The sequence below is a fragment of the Hermetia illucens genome, chromosome 6 (genome assembly GCF_905115235.1).
Source record: "Hermetia illucens chromosome 6, iHerIll2.2.curated.20191125, whole genome shotgun sequence".
Lineage (NCBI taxonomy): Eukaryota > Metazoa > Arthropoda > Insecta > Diptera > Stratiomyidae > Hermetia > Hermetia illucens.
In genome coordinates, this window is record NC_051854.1 from 97,466,683 (window position 1) to 97,482,295 (window position 15,613).

A 15,613-nucleotide genomic window follows, 5' to 3' on the forward strand; every position below is an offset into this window, starting at 1 on the left:
AACTTTCTCCCTTCTAGCGATATCTCGAAAGCTAAACATTTTCATCTCCAATAATGAAGTTATTGAACTTATTTTTTCAGAATTAATGTCTTTACGTTTACCCATTTTCGAATTTATATATATAATCCAAAGCACTTCTAAATGTTTATTCTTATCCGACTAAAACCACTTTCTTTTCTTTTAATTCACTTAACTTACTCTTTTTCACTTTTAACACACTCTTCTGTGGTTGACTGGTAATAAACTTTTAAATATCTGCCAAATAATGGGGAATTTACGTCGTATAAATAAGTTTAAATATATTTGTGAACATTTTGGATGACAAGCGAAAAGGAAGTTGGATGAAAAAAAGAGTCTTCGAAAAAAGGAAAAACGATATTAGAGACACTTGATAATTTTCTACTGCTTACAATCGTCACCCAAATAAGATAAAATTACCGTTATTAGAAAATCCCGTAATATTATAATGTCAGCGACAAAAATTTCCAAGAAATGTGAAAAAGTCGTTGATTTTTTTTAGTTTTTTCCGTTGGGTAGTTTCTGAGAATGGGTTCGTTAAAAAAATGACCACTTTCAACCCCCCGCACTCCCCACCTTTTCAACAAATGTCAAAACTAAGACTGGCTTCGAAAAGTACTAACCGAGACCTTTAATTTGATACTCCACATGACTATATTTGATGAAAAAAAAATTTGCACCCCCCTTTTGCATGTATGGGGACACCCCCTTAAATTCGTCGTAAAAGGATGTAACTCACCATATGCGTGAGCGTTCACAGTTCCCACCCTTCTACCAAATTTGGTGCCAATTGCTATAACCGTCTCCGAGAAAAATGCGTGTGACGGATAGACAGACAGACAGACAGACAGACGCAAGAGGACGAATATTGCTGGAGACATTCTCGCGCTTGAACGTGGTACTTGCCAACTCTGGGGGAGCCAACACATTCCGGAGGGGAGAATTGCAATCGGTCGTAGACCTCACCTTCGTCAGTGATACCCTAATCAGAGACTTGGAGTGGCGTGTCAGCGAGGAGTACACACACAGCGATCATCAGGCTATCATCTTTCAAACCTCGCAAAGGAATAATTTGAAGCCATTAAAACGAATAACGATGAGCTGGGTAACTAAGAAATTCGACGCAGAAATGTTCAAGGAGGTACTTCTGGAAGATACATTGCTATCGGGAAGGGCACAAAAGAAAGTTTCACAGGTCGTGGAAAAATTGCAGCGGGCATGCGATGCCGCTATGCCTCGACGTAGCACTTTCCGAAGACGAAATCCTAATTTTTGGTGGAATTCCGAAATTGAGAAATGCCGGAAAAAGTGTCTCAAAGCTAGGAGACGCTCCCAGCGCAGAAGAAACCGACCTGAGTTCGAGGAGCTACACGTGCAATATAAAAATGCGAGGAAAAAATTGCAAGTAGCTATCGCAAGGAGCAAATCCGAACATTTCAAGCGGATGTGTACTGAAGCTGACTCTGATCCATGGGGGGGCGCATATAGGTCGGTGATGTCATCACTAAAAGGCAAGCGCTCCCCACCGATTACTTGCCCAGAGTTGTTGCAGAATATAGTGAACACTCTATTCCCAGTGGATCTGAATGGTACAAGTCTGCCTGCAGTACATTTAAATCCCGACGCAGCAAAAAGATTGATTGAAAAAAAAGACTCCAGGACCGGATGGAATCCCTAACATTGCCCTGAAGCTAGCCGCCAGGACAGCACCAGGTATGTTTGCCCAAGTTTTCACAGCATGCCTTAGGGAAGGAGAATTCCCCGAGCAATGGAAGGTACAAAAGCTAATACCCATTCCGAAGGCAGGTAAACCATTGGGTGACCCCTCCTCATATAGGCCGATATGTCTGGTCAATACCATTGGCAAACTATTTGAACGAGTAATATATAACAGACTGCTCGCTGTTGCGGAAAAGGAAGGAGGCCTTTCCGACAAACAATTCGGATTTCGTAAGGCGAAATCAACTGTCGACGCAATCAGCATGCTGACTGGCTTGGCTCAGGCTGCAATAGAAGAGGGAAAATGCTGTGCGGTAATAACCCTCGACGTAAAAAATGCGTTCAATAGTGCAAAATGGGAAAAAATCATCGAGGCACTCGACAAGATACAAGCCCCGAAGTACATTGTACGCATTGTGGTCGAGTTTCTCCTTGGGAGAAGACTTTACTGCGACTCGGACGATGGGCTAAAAATATTCCCGACAACTTGCGGAGTGTCACAGGGTTCTGTCCTGGGTCCCTTGCTGTGGCTAGTTATGTACGATGGAGTGTTGACGCTACGTCTACCGGACAACGTGACAACTATTGGCTTCGCCGATGATATCGGAATAACGGTGGTTGCAAAGCACCAAGACGAGATCGAGATCTATGCAAATGAAGTGATATGGGAGATCAATTCCTGGTTGAGAAATTCTGGCCTTTCACTTGCCGAGCATAAAACAGAAGTATAATAGTTCTCATTAGCAAGAGAAGAAAGAACACAACTGTGAAAATCAAAGTTGGCGGAAAAACAATTTACTCCCAACCATCGCTCAAATACTTGGGAGTAATTATTGACAGAAGACTTAACTTCAAAAGACACATTGAGTACGCCGCAACTAAAGCGTCTTCCATCGCTACAACGATCTCGAGGATACTACCGAACATTGGTGGACCAAGACAAAGTCGACGTCTTCTGCTCTCCAGGGTAGTCAGCTCCGTCCTACTCTACGCAGCTCCAGTTTGGGCAACTGCTCTGAATAACAAAGTGAACTGCCGAAAATTGGGAATGGCATATCGGTTAAGTGCACTCCGGGTATGCAGTGCATATCGGACAACATCAGGAGAAGCAGCATATGTACTAGCAGGGATGCTCCCCATAGACATCTTGGCGAAGGAAAGTCGGCGACTCTACGACAAAACGTATGCAGCTGGAGAGTCTAGCCCATTTCGACGGCAGCTGGCACGGTGGGAATCTATCGAACGGTGGCAACAGCGATGGGACGAGTCCCAAACTGGTCGTTGGACATACCGCATCATTCCGGATATTCGGAGATGGTTTGAACGAAACCATGGGGAATTAAGCTACGAGTTAACACAATTCTTGAGTGGACATGGAGGTTATCGTGCTTATTTACATCGATTTGGTCACGACGAATCACCATGCTGCCTAAGATGTGGTAACGTGGCTGAAAATGCGGAGCATGTCATATTTGATTGCCCCAGGTTCACCGCGCACCGAACAAGAATGGAAGCGGTCGCAGACAGGCGTTTAACACCCGAAAACATTGTGGAGTTTATGCTGGAGTCAACGGATGCCTGGAACCAGGTTGTAAGGGAACTGCAAGCTATTCACCAACAGCTTAGGCAGGAAGAACTACGACGAAAACAAGGAAAGGAGAGAACCATAATGAGCCGCAGTTAAAAGCTGATCCAGCCCCGCGATGCAATACTTGATAGGAGTTCCGTGGGGAGAGTGGAATGAGAAGGAGGTGGTTTTAGCGAGTAGAAGTCTCACATAACTGCGTGGCAGGAGCCAGCAGTAGGTTTTGAACCTTTCCACCTTCCAACGCCGAAAAAAAAAAGACAGACAGACGGTAAACCGATTTCAATAAGATTTTGTGTTTACACAAAACCTTCAAAATGAAGTGCTGTTGGATTTGACTGAATACTTCTATCGTTCTCTCCTCCGGCCTTCTTACCAATTTACGGCCATTGATTTTGGCTGCCAATACCTTTCCTGGTATTCTCGGGTCGCCTAATTATTGGTCGTGGTGCTTTCGCAATTTAAATGCCTTAGAAATTTCCGAGTCGTCATTTATATCCTTGTAGTTCTCTGTTGTAACTTATATTACCATCATGCTATCGGACTGTTTCAAGGAATTTTTTAACACCTTCCTCTCAAAGGCTTTCAGCAATGTTTCAGAAGTTTGAGTTAAAGTCCAAGTCTGACAGCTTCCTAGGTATGTATCTTGGGCTCTTGTTGGTGGACCAAATAATACAATTTATTTGCAGACTGTATTCCCTTTTCATTTCTTGTACTTTGCGTCCGTTATTGGATAACTTACTCCCTAAATATGTTTTTGTTTTTTTTTTGTTTAATCTTTAAAAAACAGGTAACAATAATTATCACCATAGAATCCAGTTCAAAATTTTCGATAACAGTTTATTGACAGAGAAGAAAAACAGTAAGAAAAAAAAATCTAGTTTTACAATAAGTTGCCAGGCTCCATCTCAGGCAGGGTCTGCCTCGTCTTTTTTTCTACCATACATATTGCCCTTATAGACTTTCCGGGTCGGATCATCCTCACCCATACGGATTAAGTGACTCGACCACCGCAACCCGGTGAGCCGGATTTTAACCACAACCAAAAGCTACGGAATCGTCCATCCTCATATAGTGGGCCGAAAATTCTTCGGAGGTTTCTTCTCTCGAACGGGACCAAGAGTTCGCAATTTTTCTTGCTAAGAACCCAAGTCTCCGAGGAATACATGAGGACTGACAATATCATTGTCTTGTACAGTAAGAGCTTTGATTCTATGGTGAGACGTTTCGAGCGGAACAGTTTTTGTAAGCTGAAATAGGCTCTCGTGGCTGCCAACAACCGTGCGCGGATTTTATAGTAGTAGCTGTTATCGGTTGTGATTTTTGACGCTAGATAGAGGACATTTTCAACGGTCTCAAAGCTGTAGTCTCCTATCCTTATTCTTCCTGTTTGACCAGTGCGGTTTGATGTTGTTGGTTGGTTGGTTTTTAGTGCTAACGTTGCCACCATATATTTTGTCTTGCCCTGATTGATGGACAGTCCAAGATTTCGCGCCGCCTGGATCTGGATGAAGGCAGTTTGTACGTCTGGGGTGGTTCTTCCCATGATGTCAATATCGTCAGCATAGGCCAGTCGTTGGGTTGACTTAAAGAGGATCGTGCCCCTCGCATTTAAATTAGCATCACGGATCACTTTTTCCAAGGCCAGGTTAAAGAGGACGCATGATAGGGCATCCCGTTCTCTTAGACCGTGGGGATACCGAATTGTCTCATGACCGTGTACAGTTTTACCCTGGATATGCTATCATAGGCGGCCTTAAAATTGATAAAAAATTGTGCAACTGATGTCCGTATTCCAACAGTTTTTCCATCGCTTGCCGCGGAGAGAAAATCTCATCTCTTGCTATCCGGCCTAGTAAGATAGCGGAGAATATCTTATAGATGGTACTCAGAAACGTGATACCTCTATAATTGCTGCACTGCGTGATATCGCCCTTTAAACGTATGGGACAGATAATGCCTCGGTGCCAATCATCAGGCATTGATTCACTGTCCCCCACTTTGAACATTAGTTGGTGAACTACTTGGTGTAATTGGTTGCCTCTATATTTAACCAATTCGGCTAAAATTCCATTGGCTCCTGGCTGCTTATGATTTTTAAGCCAGTTATTCTATTGTCATTGTCGGGTTCGCCGTTGTAAAGTCCATCCTGCCCGAGGCTTATTCTGTCGCTTCGTAGCCTGGAGGACCAGTTGGTACAATTTGCCCTGTTTTTAGTCACGGAAAACTCGCCTTCATCCTTTTCCGTGTGTAAGTTTTAGTTAAGAAAGACCTCCCAGCGATCACCACGTGGTGATAGTAGGGTTTGGTAGTAGAGCTGTTGATGTTGGTTCAGTAGGCGTTTCCCAGGTTTTATGCTCTATCGTGGGTACCAATCCACGTTTCGCCCTGGGACCTATACTACCCTTTGACAACTTTTGTTTTTATCAGTTGTCATATTTTCTTCAATTTTGTTTTTCTTTTTTATTTTTTTTATACATACTCGTAGAGCAAAAACTCATCCAGTTTCCCTCTACAGGGCTATGATTGCTGCACTTGTCACTATTGCTGCTCCTCTTGGGGGACATTTCCACCACCACCGTTGTCATTGCCTCTCATACCATCAGCTTGATGGTTTTCTATGTCTTCCATACGGACAGATTCGTTGCCGAAAATTTGTTCGCCCTCAAGGCAGGTCGGCTTCTCCATGGCAGCAGAAGTACTATATTTGAAGAAAGCTTAACTTTTTTCTTGGCTACCTTTGGAGAGGCCGGGCCCGCCTCCCCAGCCATTAGCTGCTCCGTAAGCTTTCCAGTTTTCTTTATCAATATTGACATTTGGTTTTTAAGATCTTCTAGTGTCTTCACCACTACCACCATTTCTTCTTTTAAAGTTGGCTATCCTTACTTTGACTCTTTTGGGATCGGCATTCTCCTTGTTACCTTATGGTTGGAGGCCGGTCTAGTCCGTCACCCGTCGGCGGCTCGAATTTTGACAAAACTTTTCGGGGGAAAAGTAGCTTAAATAACAAATAAAATCCAAGCTAGTTTAAATTATAAATGCTTTTTATATTATTCATAAAATTTAATTTAATTTAATTTAATTTAAATTTTCATTAATAATATTAATTTGTAGAAACGTCCGTTTTCTACAAATGTCAGACTACTACTCCTCTAAATATATTAAGTTATCAACATTTTCCAAATTGTTGACTGGGCACTCAAGAACCAAGTTTAAGAGTATTGGGAATAGTTAGTTCCCCTGTTTGAGGCCGTCCCATGTTAACAGTTGATCAGGCAGACTCTTTTAAACTATTTTTTGGGTTGGCAACTTAGTAATTGCGGTTTCTCTCCTATAGACATCTTGATTTGTATCCATATTTTGACAGGGGAAGTCATCATTTGTTTCATTGATTCACAAGAAGGAGGAGATTTTCTTAGGTTGAACTTAAAAATTTTCACTGGGTGTAGATTTTGACGCTGGTTGAAACCCATTCCATAAAGTGGGAATAACGGTATTCGATCCTCGAAAGGCAAATTTTATGCGATTCCAGGTTCTGCATCATATAGTTTGTTGCATCTATTCATTGATTTTGCCTCAAAATAGGAATAAATTTTTGACACAGATTTTCTTCCATTTCAGTCAATTCATAAATGACAATATTAGCTCTCGCCCTATAAGTTTTCCAAGTTTCCATGAATTTGGAAATCCAACGGTTGAAGCTATAACAGGCTCATCTGTTGTAATTATAGACGATGATAGTCCATTTCCAGAAGATTATCGCAGACAAGAGGATTTTGGTGAGTTTCATGAAGCGACTGCAAATATCGAGGCAAACCATCAATTGGATGCTATGTGCGGGAACATCACTGAAAAGTAAAATTATTTCGTATTCAAAATAAAAAGGTAGTTTAGGTCACTTATTTGCTTTACGATTATTTTGATTATTTTTCCAGGAAAATTGATGTTAGTTGTTTCCCAATGCCCGATGCTCTGAATCCTTGCGAGGATGTGATGGGATCTTATTGGCTGCGAATTTCGGTGTGGCTCGTCGTGCTTCTGGCGGTTTTTGGTAATATCGCTGTTCTCATTGTTATCCTATCCAATAGGTAGGTATTCAGTTACACGAATTGTAAGATTCTTTTGAAAAAATGTCCCTCTTCCATTGAACAGATGTAATGGAAATATTTTTCCTACTTTACCAGATCCGATTTCACTGTTTCCAAATTTCTCATGAGTAATCTGGCATTCGCTGACCTATGCATGGGATTATATCTACTCTTCATCGCTTCTATTGATGCTCATTCCATTGGTGAATATTTCAATTACGCTTATGATTGGCAGTATGGTGAGTATAGATGTTGAGTTACACCGCTAAGGGCAAATTTTATTTATAAGGGAGACAAATACGAGGGAATGTGATAATGCACATTAGGGAACTGCGAAAAAATAAGGCAATTAATTTTCCCAGTAGATATGCTTTAGGGGAGAAAGTTGTGAGGAAAAAACAGAAAATTTAAATTATATTTCATCACGAATCTATCTACACAATCTATCTTTTGTCAATAAACTTTTGGGATGTGTGTGTGTGTGTGTGTATGGTGGGGGAGAAGCTACAGCTTCTAAGCACTCAGGCCGTGTTGGCCCATTGTATTCGCCTCCCCCGTCTATCGGAATATTCCGGATTCGTTAACGTATCGCAGGGTTTCCGTTAGTGGATGTGATGCTACCCGGCGCAATTGGAGGACATCGGCCCCAAAGATTTGAGGTCTGATGCGTCCATAGGCGGGGCACTTACATAGCAAATGCTCCGTGGATTCCGCTATCTCATTACAGGAGGGACACGTATCATCTTCGGTAATTCCTAATCTGAACATATGCCCAGCTAGTGAATTATGGCCTGTCGGAATGCCCACAATACACCTGTAAGTCCTCCTGCTTTTCGACAGGATAAACTTTGCGGTACGTATGTTGGGTTCTGGCAGGAAAAGTTTGGTGTGTCGAGCAGCATTTAAGCTTTGCCACCTGTCATTATGGGAAACTTGTTCCCAGTTTTTGAAAACAGATTTAGCCAATGCTACTGATACCTCAATTGTTGGCTTCGGTCCCGGCATAGGGGAGATTGACCCCTCTTTCGCTAAAGCATCCGAGATTTTATTTCCCTCTATGCCACAGTGACCAGGTACCCAGAGTAGTTCCACCGTATTGAATCTAGACATAGAGTTCAAACGGTTTCTGCATTCCTGAACGATTTTCGAGGTGATCAAAGGACTGCTCAATGCCCTCAGTGCAGCTTGACTGTCACTGCAGATTGCGATGCGCCTGCCCCTCAACCGCTCGTCAATCACCCAGTTTGCCGCCCTTAGGATCGCATAAACTTCGGCTTGAAAAACCGTTGCATATTGTTCCAAAGGAAAAGTCCACTTCTCGTTTTTATTCGAGAGGTAGTTTCCGGCTCCAGAAACCTCTTCTGTTTTTGAGCCATCGGTGTAGAAGACTTCCGTATATCCCGCACGCATTCCTCTGGGTCTTCCCAGTCCTCTCTACGCTTCAGGGTAACTACATATCTTCTACCAAACAGATGTATGGGGACACGAGAATCGGAAGGCATTGTAAGAACTGGATTTAGTCCTCCCAGTAACTCTTCCAATGCTCTGTGCCCCCCCACATCCGTTGTTTTCCCATAGATCTGATCGAATTAGCCTATGAGCTGCTCTCATTGCAGTGCTTTGAATAAATATATCCAGGGGCTGCAAATTGAGTAGTGCATTCAGAGCTGCGCCGGATGTCGTGCTCATGGCACCAGTGATACCCAGACAAACAGTTCTTTGCAGTGCGTCTAGTTTACGGTGAAAACCTTTTTGTCTCACCTTAACCCACCACACTACGGATGCATATACGAACATCGGCCTAATGATGGCAACGTATATCCACATTACCACATGAGGCCTGAGTCCCCATGTCGAGGCAAAGGTCCGTCTGCACAGCCCATAAGCTGTGAGAGGTCGTTTCATCTTTACCTCTACATGTTTGTTCCAAAGAAGTTTTTTGTCTAGAGTGACCCCCAGATATTTCACTTCTTCGGAGAGTTGAAGGGTAGTACCCCTCATCCCAGGGAGACAAAGTCCATCCAGTTTTCCCCTTTTTGTGAATAAAACCATTGTGGTTTTATTTGGATTTACTGGCGAACCATGTCTAAGGCACCAGCTGTCTATCAAATCAACGGCACGCTATATATTTCTACACACCGTTCCAAGATCCCGATCAACAGGAAGTATAGCCACGTCATCAGCATAAGCTCGAGCGTGTATTGGCAAATTTTGCAGTTCGCATAGCAGTGAGTCGATCAGCATACTCCACAGAAGCGGCGAAAGCACACCTCCTTGGGGGCAGCCCTTCGTCGCTTCTGTAGTCAGGTAGCGATCGACCCCTATCTCAGCGCACAACAATCTTTGCGTTAGCATAGCACGGATCGACTTAATTAAAGCATCATCAACACCATGCGCTCTGGCGGCATCACAAAGTTTTTGAAAAGGCGCACAGTCAAAAGCCCCTTTAATGTCCACGAACACCCCCATCGCGTACTCACCATTCAAAGTTGCATCCTCTATCTTTGTGACCAAAGAATGAAGGGCAGACTCACAGGACTTTCCACGTTGGTAAGCATGTTGGTTTTCACTAAGTGGGTGTGACCTAAGTGCGTTTCCACGAATGTGACGCTCCACCAGTCTCTCCAAGCCTTTCAGCAAGAATGAAGTCAAGCTGATCTGTCTGAAGTTCTTTGGATTAGAATAGTCATCTTTCCCAGGTTTCGGTATGAAAACTACCTTAACCTGTTGCCAAGAAGAAGGCACGTAGCCCAGAGCAAGACATCCTCGAAAAATATTTCTTAGAGGTAGGTCTAAATGCTTCATACCCTTCTTTAGCATTGCCGGATAGATGCCATCCATGCCAGGTGCTTTGAAATGTTCAAAGGACAGTATGGCAGCTCTCACCTTTTCATGGGTAACAACCGCTTTCGCAGTGTTCCAGTTCCTCTTGCAACACTTGCGTGTTGAAGGGGTTGCAAGAACCGTCAACTCTCCCCCTCTCCCCCTATCACTTCTCTCCCGGGTGGTGTACTTCCAGAAGGGTCTGTACTGAGTCCAGTCTGGAGCTCGTGAAAGTACCGTCGGGTTTTCTAAGAGAATCCAACTTGGCCGACTCATCCCTTTTGAGGACTCTGCACAGCCTTGAAGTCTCCCTTTCGCCTTCCAGTTCCTCACAGTACGCTCTAAAGGAGTCTCGTTTCGAGCACCTCACGAGCTTCTTATATTCACGTTGTGAGTTCCTGAAATGTAACCAGTCTTCGTCCTTGTTACTTTTGCAAGCACGATTTAGAAGTCGCCTGGTTGATTTCCTGAGTTTTTGCAGTTCTCAGTTCCACCAAGGAACCGTTTTACCGCTTTGGCCTCGGGAAATAGGACAAGCCTCTTCATAGCACTGTAAAAGTGTGTAGTTCAGAGTTTTCTATTCATCTTCCAGCACTGAGCAGTACTTTATTGCCAAGAAGTTCATTGAACTTTGCCCAATCCGTTTTCCTAGGGTTCCGTCTTTGTACTGCAGACTGTTCGCCCGCAATAGTCAAATTGAATTCTAGATATCGGTGATCTGACAGTGAGACCTCGTCTAGCACTCGCCAGTGTGTAATCAACTCTAACAATTTTGGGGTACAGATTGTTAGGTCAATTACTTCGCTTCTTCTCGGTCCCACGAACGTAGGGGCGCACCCTACGTTTGCAGTCATAAGACCAGCTGAAGTGATGAAATCAAGTAGCTTCTCTCCTCTTGGATTGCATTTGCTACTGCCCCAACAAATATGTTGAGCATTCGCATCGCAACCTATTAAGAGTTCGAGACCACTTGATTCTGCATACGCCACCAGATCCCTAAGTTCTTGTGTCGGTGGAGGATACAAAGAATCATAGGGTAAATAAGCGGAGGCAACTATGATGTTTTTCCTCTCGCCATTTATCTGGTATTGTATGATGACCGTAGCTAAGTCCTGGGAACAATATTGTCTCAGCATAGTTGCCTCTAACCGTCTTGACATCAGGACGCAAGCTCTCGGTCTTATCGATCTTTCGTCGTAGAAGATCCTAGCCCCCTTTACTGATCCAATGCCACAGATTCTGTTAAATCGAACCCACGGTTCTTGCACCAGAAAGATATAGGGGAAATCCTGTAGCTTTGTCATTCTCGCTGCCAGCAGGTAGGAGGGAGCTTTGGCATGCTGCAGGTTGATTTGACCAATCTTTATGTTTTTCGACATAAACTTAGTCTATTGTCTTATGGAAAACAGTTGGAAGCGTATGCGGCAGTCCGCGTATGGCGGGGTTTCCCTCACACCGTACCGCCAGAGACTCGATCCCCTCGTGATTGATTTCTCTGAGAAAAGCGGTACTTGGAAGTACCGCAATTCCCATGTTCTCATCCACGAAAGATCTCATCTCATCCCGCAGAGTATTCGTCTGTTTTCCACTTAGCACCTTAATTGGTTTGCGGTGTCCGGGTTGCATAGATTCGATCACTCGAACTGGCATCAAGTCAGTTCCGTTCACGTCTCTGGCTTCCCTTCCTTCCGCCTGTTCCTTGGAAGGTGTAGGAGAAGTTACTAGCAGGTAGGATTCACTCTGTAGTCCCTTCCCCAGTGCGCGTCCCCATACGGGGGGCACATCGGTCCTAATCCCCGCGAGACGCGTGGATATAAGCCCTGGTGTGGAGCACAATAAAGCGTTGGCCATAGCAGATGTGTTGGTCTTACGCTTCTTGCGCGCATTACCGCTGACAGAAGAGTCTGGTGCATCCAGTGTGAATCTTACCGGGGTTTCCAATTTATCACCACCTTCCGCCGGAGATTCCGCTTCCTTGTGTCCGATTTCTCTGGGCGTTACCGCGCCTAGTGGTACAGCCACGTCCATGTCCTCATTCCCAAGGTGCTTCATCTTCCTTCGCAGTGCTCTCTTCTGCCGTCGGGTTCGGGTCTTTCCAGGTTCACGGTGTCCGGACCGCTTGGATCCATTTCCACACACCGGCGTTAAACCAGTAGCGTCCACGTCACCAGTTTCCCGTTCTTCCCCTCTTCCCGGTAAGGATGAAGGAGAAGGTTCTGACAGGCAGGATTCAGCCTGTAGTCCCCCCTCCTTAGTGCCTTCTACAGATTGATCTGTAGGCGAATATGAATGTGGTGAGGCCTCCAAAATCCGCGCCTCGGCCGCGACATGATTGCTCATGGTCGCGGGTGGATTCGAAGTCTGTGACTTCCTACCACTTAGAGAGTTTAAATCCATCGTTTCCATATTCATATTTTTGGACACCCTTGGTGTAGTAGTAAACTACTACAGGCTCCCCCACCACGACAAGGTGGTGTCCGAGGGGGAGACTTTTGGGATACTGAACTATTCGAACCAACGTTAATCAAATTTCACATTCGAAGTTATACAGAAATGTGTTGAATGTATCAACATACTCCCACATTTAATAGAGCAAAGGATACAGAGAAAAGGATGCAGGAATAATCTTTGGATATTTTGAGATGCTTGAATGGTTGAAATCATAACAACGCGCCACGGATGTGGCGTGCCTGAAATATGTTTCAGTTTTCCCCAGGTTTTCTCATTAAGTCAAGACTCCTCCACGCGCAGATCACTCTGGTGTTGTGACTACACTGCTATGGAGATGGCGCCTTCTCTCGAGGTTTGATCTATCCAGTGCCAACTCCGCCATCTAATCAACACGTCAATGGGTACCTGATTTCTACATCGGGATTGTGTCGGCCCAGAATACACCGGCGATATGGTGGAGACAGGTGTTAACGAAGGCTTGGTACCTTCGGATAATGGCTGTGGTCAGTTTTCATATGCGACAGAGGGCTCACATTGAGTGATATTGAAGTGTCCGCGCGTCTATCTGTGTTTATCTTCGCCTCACCATATTTGCTTTTTTTTCCAAAGCCAGGGGCATTTGATCAAAGTCAATGGTTTGATGTGACAGCAAGACAGGGTTGTCTGCTTATTCGAGGTGTTCACAGAAAGATATCAAGCAACCCTTCCACGAAGGCTGCATGAAAAACATCACCGATAACAAGAAAAAAGAATTGGCGACAGGATGTAATCTTATCGAACTTCGCTTTGAACTTCAGAGCCTTTACGAATTTTACCTCGATGCTGAACCGGACACCTTTCGCCGTCATATATTACTCTTCCATAGTTGAGTTATCAACGAGGTTCACCGATGCCCCTTTTGACATAACAACTACTTACGTTCCTCCAAGACGATGTTCTGTTGCGCTTTCGGCTTCTCAAATTTGTGTTGACAGCGGACATCGAGAAAATTTACCGCCAAATGAAGGTAAAGCTAGAAGATATAAAATTCCAACTGATCTTGTGGAGAGATAATGTAAATAAATCCGTTAAGTGTTGTCAACTTACTACCATGACATACGGCATTACAAAGATTCCTTACTTAGCTATGAAATGCCTTAGGCAGATAGCAACGCAGGGTAAAACATTAGAATCATTGGGATCTCAGGCAATAGAAGACAATATGTATCTACGTTGATAATGTAATGGCAGGAGCCAACAGTTTAGCAACTAACTTTGGCAGTACGAAGGCAACTAACAGAGTTTCTTCGATCAGGAGGGTTCAAGTTGAGAAAGTGGTGCGCAAACCACAATCAGCTGCTTCAAGGCATCCGCAAAGAAGATCAAGGGGTCCAATTCGATCTAAACAGCAAAGATGAAGATTTTAGGGGTAACGTAATTACCTCCAGAGAACAACTTCTGCGTAAAAACTCTCCAGCCAAGTGACAGTAAGGTAAAAGGGAGCAGTTTCCTCTGACATAGCTAAAGTCCTTGATCCTTTAGGAATTATGAGCGCATTGGTGAACAAAGCAGAAATATTTCTTCAGTCACTCTGGACTCTAAAAAATAGATTGGGATGCAGCTGATGAGGCTTTCCCTTTGGATCAAATTTCGTGACGAGCTGCAATGTTTGGAAGACATTAAATTTCCCAGATATGTATTTTCTGACAACACACAACAAAACATCGAATTAGACGCCTTTAGCGATGCATCAGAAAGGGCTTATTGAGCGGTCTTATACGTATCGTAACAGCACAAGGATGGTACCGTGGTTGTTAGACTTCTATGCCTCAAGTCCAATATAGCACCGCTAAAAGTTACATCGGTACGGCAGTTGAAACTTCAGGCGGCTGTACTTACTACCAAACTCGCCACTCGAGTCAAGCGGGAATTGCGGTGGAATTATAATACTTATAGTGTACATTTTGGTTGGATTCGGAAATAGTTCTCATCTAGCCAAGGAACCTGTCGTTGTCATATGCCACCTTCGTTGCGAATCAAGTAGCGACAATACAAAAGCTCACCTCCATCAAACAATGACGACAGGCACCCTGCTAGGAAAATCCAGTAGATTTAGTTTCACATGGAATCTCACTCCTAAATTGAAAAAAAAAGAAACATCATTTGGTTCTACGGGTCGAGGTTTCTATAGGGTGGAGAGAGTTTGTGGCCAACCAACCCAAAGTTCTAAACGAATTTAGAAACTAAGCAGGCAAAGGTGGTGCTCTCAGTTGCTAATAAAGCAGACATACCTGCCACAATCGACCACCGGAATTCATTTCAACATTTATGACCGCTAAAACTCCGTCATGCTATTAACATAGTATGCTGGTTCCAAGCCTAGGTAAAGGAGGAGGGTTTGAGGCAACGTACTCTGTACTATCCTCAGTAAAACAAAAATAAAATGCTGAGATCAGGGAAAGAGATAAATAGAGTATAGTTGTGTTATTCTACTATGCTAAATCCTACCTGATCTCTCTTGGTGACAGGACCCGCGACAGGTCGACCAAGAAAATGCATACAATGTCGTTACAAACATGATGATCGGATTGAGTCACAAGCCCCGGAGAAATGCTAGGGCGTCCACCTCAGTCGACGCGGCAGGACGGGTCCCGGTCCTGCCGAGAAATGGGCAAGGGTTCTTGACGCATGGACGGCGTCAGGACGTAAGCAAGTTAGTTCGTACACAACGAACAAAACAAATATGTGTCTGCACGCTAAATGTTGGTACCCTAACTGGAAAGACCGAGGAACTCGCAAGAGCCCTTCGGAAAAGGTGCAATGACATCTGCGCTCTGCAAGAAACTCGATGGTCTGGTGCTAAAAGCTGCGACATTGAAACTACTACAAACTTCTCTATTTTGGTAACCCACACACTCAATATGGTGTTGGCATTGCCATCTCACAGGGT

The 15,613-nt window shown here is 44.1% G+C and overlaps 1 protein-coding gene across 3 annotated transcripts in view; it reads left to right on the top strand.

Annotated features, from left to right (window-relative positions):
* Nucleotides 1–15,613, top strand: part of LOC119660184 (thyrotropin receptor) — a 172,721-nt gene that overhangs the window by 135,025 nt on the left and 22,083 nt on the right. For all 3 annotated transcript variants that reach the window (XM_038068595.1, XM_038068596.1, XM_038068597.1), the window contains exons 13-15: nt 6,944–7,177; nt 7,258–7,410; nt 7,507–7,649. In XM_038068595.1, the coding sequence (XP_037924523.1) occupies nt 6,944–7,177; nt 7,258–7,410; nt 7,507–7,649 (530 nt within the window). The remainder of the gene's footprint in view (nt 1–6,943; nt 7,178–7,257; nt 7,411–7,506; nt 7,650–15,613) is intronic.